General features: G+C 44.4%; 1 protein-coding gene across 1 annotated transcript in view; it reads left to right on the plus strand.

Annotated features, from left to right (window-relative positions):
• The window catches only part of SNTG1 (syntrophin gamma 1), a 734,999-nt gene that overhangs the window by 397,263 nt on the left and 324,409 nt on the right, over window positions 1-13,327 (plus strand). Inside the window, exon 11 of the mRNA XM_030214286.1 lies at window positions 10,708-10,837. Coding sequence (XP_030070146.1) covers window positions 10,708-10,837 — 130 coding nt within the window. The remainder of the gene's footprint in view (window positions 1-10,707; window positions 10,838-13,327) is intronic.

Below are 13,327 nucleotides of genomic sequence, written 5' to 3' on the forward strand. Positions count from 1 at the left end.
CAATCCTCGGCATCGAGGCAGGCTCAGTCTTGCAGTGCTCTGAGAGAGGTCTTATCTGATACTGAAGAGGAGCATTCGTGGGAGTCAGAGGAAGATCCCAGGTACTTTTCTTCTGGTGAGTCCTATAGGATTCCCTCTGAACCTTCCCTGCCACCAGAAAGGAGACTATCTCCTCTGGAGAGTCTGTCCTTTACATCTTTTGTCCAGGAAATGGCTATGGCAATTCCTTTTCCTATGGAGGTTGAGGATGAGCCCAGGGCTGAGATGCTCGAGGTCCTGGACTATCCTTCTTCACCTAGGGAGGCTGTGAAGGCTCCTCTACATAAGGTACTGAAGGAAGTCCTTATGTGGAACTGGTCATACCCTCTGTCTGGCCCTGTGATCCTGAAAAAGGCTGTTTCCCAGTATTGGATCCACGGTGAACCTCGGTTGATGAGGTCTCAGTTACCCCACAATTCCATGGTGGTGGGTTCCGCCCTAAAGAGAGCCAAGAGTACTAGAGACTATGCCTCGGTGCCCCCAGGCAGAGAAGCTAGGACATTGGACTCTTTTGGGAGGAAGACATATCAGGCCGCTATGCTCGCCGCCCGAATCCAATCTTACCAGCTCTTCACAAGCATCCACTTGTGGAACTCGGTGAGGCAACTGTCTACCTTGATTGACGCCCTCCCTCTGGGGCAGGCTGAGCCTTTTCACCAGGTGGTCAGGCAGCAGAAGGCATGTCGTAAATTCCTGGCCAGGGGCTCCTACGACTCTTTTGATGTGGCATCCAGAATCGCTGATCAGGGTATAGTGATACACAGACTCTCATGGCTGCATGTCTCTGACCTGGATCATTCGGTCCAGCAGTGGATGGCGGATGTACTTTGTCGGGGGGATAACCTTTTTGGTGAAAAAGTAGAGGATCTTACTGACCAGATCAAGAAGCATAATGACGCTATGGATTCTCTCTCCCGCCGGGCGTCTTCTGCTACAACCTCCTCAACTAGGAGGTATTTTGGGGGGAAGAGGAGTGCTCTCTATTCCTATGCTAGGCATAGGTACACTCCGGCTTCCCGACAGCCTACCCAGGCTCAGCCCCAGCGCGCTCGTTCTTGTCAACAGCGTGCGCCTAAGGCCCCAGCTGCTCCCCAGCAAAAGAAAGGGATGAGCTTTTGACTGGCTCCAGTTCAGCATAGCCACGGTAAAAGTGTTCATTCCTGACAACTTGCCGGTTAGGGGGAGGTTAATGTTTTTTCACCTCCGACTGATGGGTTCTTCAAATAGTCTGGTTAGGATACACCCTCAATCTGGAATCCAAACCTCCAAATTGCCCACCGGGAGTTCATTCTTACAGCTCCCAGCACAGGCAGGTACTTGCAGAGGAACTCTCTGCCCTTCTAGAGGCCCATGTGGTTGAACCCATTCCACCAGAGGAAGAAGGACTGGGATTCTATTCCAGGAACTTCCTTGTGCAAAAGAAAACAGGGGGGATGCATCCCATCCTAGACTTAAGGACCCTGAACAAATTTCTAGTCCGAGTAAAGTTCAGGATGGTTTCCCTGGGCACTCTTCTTCCCATGATTCAGAAGAATGATTGGCTATGCTCTCTGGTCTTAAAGGATGCTTACACACACATCCCGATACTTCCAGCTTACAGGAAGTATCTTCGATTTCGGCTGGGAACACAGCACTTTCAGTACCGTGTACTACCCTTTGGCCTGGCATCTGCGCCCAGAGTGTTTACAAAGTGTCTAGCTGTAGTCGCAGCATCGCTACACAGACTGGGAGTGCATGTGTTTCCTTATCTCGACGATTAGCTGGTGAAGAGCACCTCTGAGGACAGTGCTCTGAAGTCCATGCGAATGACTATTCAGGTGCTAGAGCTACTGGGGTTCATAATAAATTACTCCAAGTCCCATCTCACTCATGTCCAAAAATTGGAATTCACTGGAGCACTGCTGGACACAAAGACAGCCCGGGCTTATCTTCCCGAGACAAGGGCAGACAACCTCCTGTCCCTGGTGTCCATGGTTTGAGCGTCTCAGCAGATCACAGCTCAGCAGATGTTGAGACTTCTGTGCCACATGGCCTCCATAGTTATTGTAACTCCCATGGCACGTCTACACATGAGATCAGCTCAATGGACCCAGTGGTATCAAGCTTCGGGGGATCTGGAGGATGTGATCAACTCTCCACCGATTTTTGAAATTCTCTTTAGTGGTGGACAATCTGGTCCAATTTGACCACGGGACGACCATTCCAAATTCCTCAGCCACAAAAAGTGCTGATGATGGATGCATCCCTCCTAGGGTGGGCAGCTCATGTAGATGGGCTTCACACTCAAGGAGCCTGGTCCTTCCAGGAAGCAGGTCTTCAGATCAACCTCCTGGAATTGCGAGCAATCTGGAATGCTCTAAAAGCTTTCAAAGATCGACTGTCCAACCAAATCATCTTGATTCAAACAGACAATCAGGTTGTGATGTATTACACCAACAAGAAGGGGGCACCACATCTCGCCCTCTGTGTCAGGAAGCTGTTCAGCTGTTGCTTTGGGCACACCATAACGGCATGTTTCTCCAAGCTACTTATCTAGCAGGTGTAAACAATAGTCTGGCCGACAGACTGAGCAGGGTAATGCAACCTCACGAGTGGTCACTGAATATGGGCATGGCCCGCAAGATCTTCCGAGCATGGGGAACCCCCTCGGTGGATCGTTTTGCCACTCAGATCAATCACAAGGTCCCTCAGTTCTGTTCCAGGCTTCAGGCCCATGACAGACTAGCATCAGATGCCTTTCTCCTTCGTTGGGGAAGACGCCTTCTGTTTGCGTATCCTCCCTTACCTCTAGTAGGGAAGACTTTGCTGAAACTCAAGCAAGACTGTGGAACCATGATCCTGATTTGCACCATTCTGGCCATGCCAGATTTGGTTCCCTCTTCTTCTGGAGTTGTCCTCTGAAGAACCGTGGAGATTGGCGTGTTATCCAACCCTCATCACCCAGAACGAGGGATTGCTTCTACATCCCAACCTTCAGTCTCTAGCTCTCATGGCCTGGATGTTGAGAGCTTAGAATTTGCCTCCTTGGGACTTTCGGAGGGTGTTTCCCAGGTCTTGCTTGTTCCAGGAAAGATTCCACGAAGCGGTGTTACTCTTTCAAATAGAGGAGGTTTGCCATCTGGTGTGACAGTAAAGCCATAGATCCTCTTTCTTGTCCTACACAGACCCTACTTGAATACCTTCTAAAATTGTCAGAGTCTAGTCTCAAGACCAACTCCATAAGGGTTCACCTCAGTGCAATTTCTGCTTATCATCGGTGTATAGAGGGTAAGCCCATCTTTGGACAGTCTTTAGTTGTTCGCTTCATGAGAGGTTTGCTTTTGTCAAAGCTCCTTGTCAAACCTCCACCAGTCTCATGTCAACGTTGTTCTCACCCAGCTGATGAAAGCTCCTTTTGATCCACTGATTTCTTGCCATCTGGAAGGTCATTTTCTTGGTGGCTGTTGCTTCAGCTCGTAGGGTCAGTGAGCTTCAGGCCCTAGTGGTAGATGCACCTTATACTAAGTTTCATCACAACAGAGTAGTTCTCCGCACGCACCCTATGTTCCTACCGAAGGTGGTGTCGTAGTTCCATCTTAACCAGTCAATTGTCTTGCCAACATGTTTTCCACGACCTCATGCCCACCCTGGCGAAAGCAGTTTGCACACCTTGGACTACAAGAGAGCATTCACCTTTTACGTGGAGCCTACAAAGCCCTTCAGACAGTCCGCTCAGATGTTTGTTTCTTTTGATCCCAACAGGAGGGGAGTCGCCATCAGAAAACACACAATCTCAAATTGGCTAGCAGATTTTCTTCACTTATGCCCAAGCTGGGCTGGAGGGCAATGTCATGGCTTATAATGTCTATATGTCTATACCTCTCCATGGTGGGACAAGGTCCTACTATGGAAGAGGTATATAGACGATATTATTTTGTTTGGCGAGGCACCAAGGAGGAGGCGTTGCGGTTTATTAAGCACCTTGCCCAGGTTGATCCTCAGGTGAAATTCACTTCCCGCATAAGTAGCGATGAGATTGAGTTTTTAGATATTCAGGTAAATAGGACCATACAGAATACTTTTCATACTACTATTTATAGGAAGAAAACTTACCATAATACGGTATTGCATTATACCAGCTTCCACCACGCCGCTCTTAGACGGAGTGTCCCTGTCAGCCAGTTTTTGCGATTACGCCGACTATGTTCTACCGTATCGGAATTTTGCGATCAGACCAGACATATGACTGAGCGGTTTTTACAAAGAGGGTACCCCATTGGTATTATTAAGAAGGCTTACAAAAGAGCTTTGTATGCCCATAGACCCTGGTTGCTTCTGCCTACCCGTAAAACGAGTACTCGTCCGCTATCTTGTGTCCTTCGATATTCCAATTGTGCTCCTAAAATTAGTTATGCTATTCATAAGTACTGGCATGTTCTAAGTACGCATTCTGAGTTTGCTGAGCAGCCGAAGTTTGCATATTCCCGTACAGCTAATTTGGGGGAACTACTTCAAAGACCTACCAAGGGGGAGGAAAGACGGGGGGCATCATTCACCATGTGGTAAATGTGTTTACTGCAAATTTGCCCTGCCTGTACAGTGGGTTTGGATCCCTGAGACCACCAAAAAGTATTTTTTGCAAGACATTACTGATTGTACAAGCACGGGTGTGGTGTATAGTATTATATGCCCGTGCGGGTTGTACTATATTGGTCAAACGAAACATCAACTTAAAAATAGGTTGGCGGAACATGTGAGCAATATTAGAATTGGCAAAAAAGATGCACCTTTGGTAGACCACTGGAGGATGCATTGTCATCAGGTTGAAGATCTGAAATGTGCAGTGTTAAGACAACTCGTCCCCCATCGAGGAGGGGGTGACGTCACTATGCAGCTGCGGAATATGGAACAAAGGTTCATCTTTAATTGGAATACGGTGGCTCCCAGGGGTCTAAACCTAGAGGTAGAGTGGCTTTGAGGAATTAACCCTCCCTCATTCAGGTGTAGGTGGTTACTTTAGAGGATATAAAGAGGGTGAGTAATTAGTGCAGTATATTCATTCAGCTGGATTGATCATTATGGTGGGATGCTTTGGACAGAGACTCCCTAAGGTATGCTGATTTAAAGAGTGGTATTAATTGATTTAAGAGGAGATGAAAAATAGGTTTGTGGTTGATATATGGATATGGGGGCTATTTTGTATTTTTTCAGATTGTGGGAGTTGGTCCTCCTGAGGAAGGTTGAAACCGAAATACGGTCTCGCATAGAGGAGTGTTAAGCTGGAGAGGAAGTTTGAAGCTTATTTGTTGCAGTCAAATGAAAGCTCTCTTCAAGCTGCGCTAACCCATTGAGCTGACCTGCTACTGATGGTTTATCTTGCTAAAGAACTACTGTCAAAGAACTATTTTTTCCATAGAAACTATTCTGCTTTGCCAACAAGGATGCTGTGCTCAAACACAATATTTATGGACTTGGTCTTGGATGACATTTTGGCCTGATGGTTAAACTGATTATATTAGCATTGGATATTGTGAGAGCAGGCAGTAAACTGAAGCAGTTAGGAGGAAATATATGGAATAAATGAAATCTGGTGTGGAAGCTGAATGGCGCAGTGAAAGGCTTTGAGAGATTGAGTTCCAGAGACTGCATGGGTTAATGTAATGTAAGGTATTGAAAATAAAGATATTGTAAAAGCCTTTATTAGGAGTATTAAAAGTTTGATGAATTTATGAGTAGATGCTCCTATATAGTATTGGTATTCCCCGTTACAGATATTATAATGTTAGAGCCATGGCTGCGTCGGTGGCTCACTTCAAGTCAGCCTCCATTGAAGAGATTTGCAAGGCTGCAACGTGGTCATCAGTCCACCCATTCACACCTCAATACTGCCTTCAGCAGGATACCCAATGCAACAGTCGGTTTGGGCAGTCGGTGCTGCAGAATCTGTTTGGGGTTTAGAATCCAACTCCACCCCACTAGGTCCGTTTTTTATTCTGTTCCAGGCTGCACTGTCAGCTAGCTGTATATAGTTTCAGGTTAATCTATGTTATGTCCTTGCCGTTGCGAGACCCAATTGACCAATGTTCATTGTTTTGAGTGAGACTGGATGCTAGGGATACCCTACATGTGAGAACAAGCAGCCTGCTTGTCCTCGGAGAAAGCAAAGATACTTACCTGTAGCAGGTATTCTCTGAGGACAGCAGGCTGATTGTTCTCACAAACCCTCCTACCTCCCCTTTGGAATTGTTATCTGTTATTTTATTTGCTTTTTCATTTAACTGAGGAGATACGCTTGCGCGGTGGGTGGGAAGTCAGTCTGCGCATGAGCAGCATGGGCTGCACGCGCACCAGAAGACTCTGACAAAAGTTTATTTTTTGCTCTTGCAAAACGCCAGTTCCCAGGCTGATGCAGACGTTGACCCCACATGTGAGAACAATCAGCATGCTATCCTCAGAAAATACCTGCTACAGGTAAGTATCTTCGCTTTACGCGCGTACATTGCTAAGCGTATTCTGTAATGTAATGTGTGTAAATTCTAACATGTGCAGGCAAAAAGGGGGCGTGGATAGGGGGTGTAGAAATGGGTGCTTTGTGGGCATTTCCAAATCTACATGCGTTGTTATAAAATATGGGCCAGTGCGCATAAATCTACATGTAGGGATTTATGCCAGCTTTTCGTTGGCGTAAATGGATGTGAATAGATTATGTCGCATGAACTACACCTAAGTGTATTCTAAATACTGCACATACCTTTATGCATGGTATTTATATATGCTTAGGCGCGATGGCCTAACACATTTTAATTTTAGGTGCCATATATAGAATTGGACCCTATGTGTGTAGTTTGAATGACTTAATTAAATCGTGGAGGTCACACCGGTTCTTTGGTGTCAGGGAAAGCATGATTGCTGGAGAGACTGTGTTTAATAGCGCTCTAGAAATAAAACTGTATTCCTTGTAACATATCTCTTTATATAAGAGAAGATTTTAAAGATTCTGGAAAGAAAATTTATGTACTCAGTTAAATAACTAAGTTGTCAGTAGATAGCCTGACAGGGAGGGAGCTGACAGTTTAAAACTGTTCTGATTATAGCACAAAGAGGTGTTATCACTGTCATTAGGAAAAATTAAATTCCAATAAAAGTTGACAGTGTTGTTTGACATTTAACCTTGTTCAAGAGATGCTTCTATTTTAAAATACTTTGTTAAGTGAGTTAGCAGAGAGCAAAGGTGTGAAGAATAAAAATGAAGCATTTGGACTGTCATGGGAGAAGGTGCTTAACAAAGGTCTGCTCTGCGCTGCTGATCTGTGCTAGTGTTGTGCTTACAAATGTTTTTGTTGTACTTGATAAACAAAAAGAACTGTGTGTATGTGGTTGTTGTTTGGGGAAATATTTTTTAAGGTTGGGATTCGCTTAGTAGGGACATAAATTATCCTTTCCTTTTGCAAGGCAGTTAGGGAACATTTAAGTAAAGCTTCAATTTTAAAAATCTAGAAAGTTAGGGTCTTGCTTTTTAAATTTATAAAGGAAGGGAATAGGGTGCAAGGAAGAAGACAGGATTTGAAGAGAGCTCCAACTAAAGGAAGGAGAAGAAAAGAAGAATAACAAGAAGACCTAAGGGAAGAGAATGAGGTGACAGACAGACATTTAAAATGCTTAGACTGAAAATTTAAACACAGAAAAATACTTACCAGAGAGACTTGAGACCTGGGGCTAATTGGTTCTGAAAAGCAAAAAGTTGATACAAAGAATAATTTTTTAGTTTGGATACTTTCCAGCTTATTTTCGAAAGAGATCGCCGGCCATCTTCCGACACAAAACGGGAGATAGCTGGCCATTTCCTGAACCCAGCCAAATCGGTATAATCGAAAGTCGATTTTGGCCGGCACCAACTGCGTTCCGTCGCAGAGCCGACCAAACTTTACGTTTCGGTAGGGTAGCAAAGGCGGGACGGGGTATGGTTACGAGATGGCCAGCTTCACCCGATAATGGAAAAAAGCATTTTGACGAGCATTTTGCCGGCTTCAGTTGGTCCATTTATTTTTAGGACCAAGTGTCAAAGAAGTGCCCCAATTGACCAGATGACCACCGGAGGGAATCGGGGATCACCTCCCCTTACTCCCCCAGTGGTCACCAACCCCCTCCCACTCAACCCCCCCCCCCCCACCAAAAAAAAAACAACAACTTTTTTTCCAGCCTCTATGCCAGCCTGAAATGTCATACCCAGCTCCCTAACAGCAGTATGCAAGTCCCTGGAGCAGTTTTGCAGGTGGACTCAGGCCCATCCCCCCCTACCTGTTACACTTATGGTGGTAAATGGGAGCCCTTCAACCCCCCCCCCCCAAAACCCACTGTACCCACATCTAGGTGCCCCCTTCACCCATAAGGGTTATGGTAATGGTGTAGAGTTTTGGAAAGAGGGTTTGGGGGGGGGGGGATTTGGGGGGCTCAACACCCAAGGCAAGGGAGCTATGCACCTGGGAGCTATTTTTATAGTTTTTTTTTTTTTTTTAGAAGTGCCCCCTAGGGTGCCTGGCTGGTGTCCTGGCATGTGTGAAGATGAGGCCTCTCCTCCTGCTCTCCAGCAGGCCTCACTGGCCTCTAGCTCCCAAGCAGGACTCCAGCCGGTCTCTTTCCAACATCCTGAACACTCCAACCTCAAGATCCTGGGCCCTTTTTACACTTAGGGTGAGCTTGCAGGAAATATGCAGATTAGATGCAAATCACTCAAGTCCAACACACAGCATATTCACCAATCAGCTCTTTATTCCAGCCCCCTGGGGCACACTTCTTCCAGTTTAAAACACTGTCCTTCTTCCACCTTAAACATTATCACAAGCTTAAAACTCTTTCACAGATCTTTCCACTGAGCCTCACACCCATAGACACCAAGGGCTCAGTGCTAACAGCCTTCTGTCCTCCAGCCCCTGGCTGCTAGTTCCTTGGTCTTCTTACACAGTTCTAAACACAACAGATTAGCATAACAGTCTCTCTAGAGCCCAGCCAGTACCTTCAGGGAATCCTCTTTCCTCAGCTGCCAGCTCTCCAGTTCCTTTCTCTTCTCTTCTCCTTTCCAAACTCAGGCAGGTATCAAATGGGTGACTAGCCTCTACACCCCTTTAGGCTCTTCCCCCTAGTTCCATGCAGGACCCAGCCCATAACAACCCTCACCTGTTTCCAACCCAGGACTCTCCCAGGTCCTAGCGACCTCCACCTGGACCTTCCCCTACTGGCTCCCTCTAGTGACTCATCCTAAGTATAAGCATTTCCTCCCCCCCATTCCTATGGGAACAGCACCACCTAGTGGCCTACCCAGGATAGGACAGCCCCTTATTCTTCACTACAAATGCTGGTTCCTCCCACGACCAAATGCCTTGGATTTGATGGGTTTGAGATCGCCGGCATTAGTTTCCATTATGGGCAAAAAATGATGCTGGCCATCTCAAACCCGGCCATCTTTGACATTTGGCCGGCCCCAACCATATTATTGAAATGAAAGATGGCAGGTCATCTTTTTTGATAATACGGTTTGGGACTGCTTTTTGCGGCGCTGGCCAAATAGATGGCCGGCCATCTATTTGGCCGGCACCATTCAATTATGCCCCTCTTTGTTGCCTACATTAAATTTTGATTTAAGGGTGCCAAAGTAAAAATAATACTTGTCTGATAAATGTGTCCTGCTTGTTTACATTTTCTCTTGTTTTGTTATAAAGGGCCCTGTTTAGAAAGCTGTAGGTGCGTAAACCTTTTTTAGCACGTGCTAAAAATTAGCATGTGCTAATGCTAGCGATACCCATAATGGGTGTCTGTAGCGTTAGCGTGCGCTAAAAAGTTAGTGCGCCTACAGCGTGGCTTAGTAAACAGGGCCCATAGTTTGTAAACTGGATCCAGTCAGGTTACCTAAAAAAAGACAAAAGAGTAATATTTTATTACATGATGGTGTCATTGAGTTTTGCTTAAAGTGAAAATTTGAAGTTAGTGAATTTTATCTGATCATCTTATTGAACTTTCCATTCCCTTCCTTTATTCCTTCTCATTGTTCTTTTTTTCTGGTAAGTTCTTGTTTTCCTGGGAAAATGATCAGACCTGATGTAAGGGCTACAGACGCTAAGAGGGTAATTGTGAGGTGTGGTTCTGCTCCCAGGGGGCAGGGTTTACAACAGCACTGATTGTTACTCAATATAGCACATGCTTGTAGTTCAATTAGGTACATCTCTGAGCACTGAGTGCTCATCATGTGCTCAGTTTGTTTCATTTGGGGGATGGCAAAGGGTGGTGTGTGGCATATTAGCATACATACTTCTCATACATATTCATTATGGTTATCTAAAAAAAAAAAAAAGACAAAAACAAACTGAATAGGAAGCCACTATGTCAAAACAGTGAAGATATATAGATAAGTTTTTAACTGAAAATTAGCCAACAATGGGAAATTTTTCTCATTATGCTCCCTTTCACATTCACTAGGGAAGAGCACACTTTCTCTGTCCCCCTTCCATAGGCCTGACGCCACTACTTGACCTTTCTCCTTTTCCAAAGCCCAGCTCTTTCTCCCTTCCTCCCTCTTTACCCAGCACTTCCCTCCTCTCCCCATTGTGGACCTTACAATCATTTTTCAAATATGGGAAAGATGGTGAGTGGAGGAACACTTCTTTTCAGAACTGTTTATTGTATGTGTATCCACAGACAAAATTCTTTACAAGTTGTTGCTGTGGATGGAGTCTGCAGTGGTATAATTCAGTGTCTCACTGCTGAAGAATGTGTGGACTGGCTTCAAGCAGTTTCAACCAACATTTCCAACCTCACAAAGCACAATGTAAGTTCAGATCTTTATGATTTAGACAATTCTAGTTCCAATTGACCATGGTTGTGACAAAGGCCTAAGGAATAATTGGGTCAATGTTCAAAGCGATTTAAGTGGACAGGAGAGACTCCTAGTCGTTTAAACTGCATGTGACGGACTATCTGCTGATATTCAGCAGCACGTAATCGATTAGTGACGCTGAGTATCTGCACTAACCACTAAACTGAAAGCCAGTGATTTTGTGGGCAGTCTGGGCCTTGTTTTATAAAGCTTATGTTCCTAAATGTATGCTCCTAAATTTATGCTTCTAAATTACAAGCCTAATCTATGTTCCAAAATAGATTACGCTTATAATTTAGGAGCATATATTTAGGAGCACAACCTTTATACAATAAGACTGTTTGGGGGCAGAGTTGACACTTATGGGGATAAGAACAGATATTAATCACTTACCTGCCTAAGGGGCCTTTTACAAAGGCATGGCAAGGCTACCACACGGGTAGCATGTGACAAATCAGTCCTACCATTGGGGTTGCGCGGGAGCCTAGCGGTAGTTCCAAAGTTGGTACGCATAGTTTCCTGCCATAGAAAATAATTTTCTATTCTTTACCATGGGAGCCATTCCTGGCGGTAATTGGCAGAAAAGCCATGCTGCTTGATTACCGCAGGGTTTGCACGTGAGCCTTTACCTCCTACTAACTAGGTGACAGTAAGGGCTCAGGCAGTAAACAGCGACACATTATTTTTAATATTAGTGCATGGCCATTTACTGCCCCATTTTAAAAAAAAAGGCCTTTTTTTCTGCCGTGGTAAAAAGTGGCCAGTACATGCCAATTTCATGTGCCCAAGCTAGCGCAGGCCATTTTTTACAAGAGCTTAGTAAAAGAGCCCCTAAGTTAAATGGACAAATCAGACTACATAAAATTCAGTAATCTTTATCCACGTAGGTGGTTAATTACTGAATATCGCACTTAACTGCATAAGAGATAGCTGGACATGCAAATCTGGATATTCAATGCTAGTGCCGGGACATGACCCAGCATTGGATATCAGTGCATAAAGCCGCCAGTGGCTACAGAACTGTTCACTACTGATGGCTGAATATTTACAACAGTATTTTCTTGGGCTTATTACTCTGTTGGTCTATTTTACTGTATAATGGTTTGAATGAGAATGTATTTTATCTCTGTGAAGAACATTGACTAAGTTGAGAAAAGCCATTTTATTTTACTGTGCAGAATATTATGTAGAATAGTTATATTGTGCATGCATATACAATACTAAAATTGATTTAACAGTGTTAATTAAAATACTTCAGTTCTATTAGATCTCTAATGTCATTCCATTTTAGCAAAATGAAGATGTGCAAAGACAGTTATGTACTGTAGATTATTATAATTCATGTTCTCTTTATTTCAGAACAATGTTTATTGATATATTTTGCATATCGGTACCTGTGTCTTCATAAGAATGTGACATGATTGGGAACTTTTGCAATATATCTTAAAAGTAGAAATATTTCCAATAGCTTAAATACATAAGTATTGCCATACTGGGAAAGACCAAAGGTCCATCAAGCCCAGCATCCTGTTTCCAACAGTAGCCAATCCAGGTCGCAAATACCTGGCACGATCCCAAAAAAGTACAAAACATTTTATACTGCTTATCCCAGAAATAGTGGATTTTCCCCAAGTCCATTTAATAATGGTCTATGGACTTTTCCTTTAGGAAGCTGTCCAAACCTTTTAAAACTCTGCTAAGCTAACTGCCTTTACCACATTCTCTGGCAATGAATTCCAGAGTTTAATTACATATTGAGTGATGAAACATTTTCTCTGATTTGTTTTACATGGTAGATTCATCGCATGCCCCCTAGTCCTAGTATTTTTGGAAAGCGTAAACAGATGCTTCACATCTACCCGTTCAACTCCACTCATTATTTTATAGACCTCTATCATATCTCCCCTCAGCCGCCTTTTCTCCAAGCTGAAGAGCCCTAGCCGCTTTAGCCTTTCCTCATAGGGAAGTTGTCCCATCCCCTTTATCATTTTCATCGCCCTTCTCTTCACCTTTTCTAATTCCACTATATCTTTTTTGAGTTGCGGCGACCAGAATTGAACACAATATTCGAGGTGCGGTCGCACCATGGAGCGATACAGAGGCATTATAACATCCTCATTTTTGTTTTCCATTCCTTTCCTAATAATACCTAACATTCTATTTGCTTTCTTAGCCGCTATTACACACTGAGCAGAAGGTTTCAATGTATCATCAACGACGACACCTAGATCCCTTTCTTCTTGGCCCGTGACTCCTAACGTGGAACCTTGCATGACATAGCTATAATTTGGGTTCCTCTTTCCCACATGCATCACTTGCACTTGCTCACATTAAACATCATCTGCCATTTAGACGCCTAGTCTCCCAGTCTCGTAAGGTCCGCTTGTAATTTTTCACAATCCTCCCGTGATTTAACGACTGAATAACTTTGTGTCATCATCA

This window comes from Microcaecilia unicolor, chromosome 1, assembly GCF_901765095.1.
Source record: "Microcaecilia unicolor chromosome 1, aMicUni1.1, whole genome shotgun sequence".
Classification (NCBI taxonomy): Eukaryota; Metazoa; Chordata; class Amphibia; order Gymnophiona; family Siphonopidae; genus Microcaecilia; species Microcaecilia unicolor.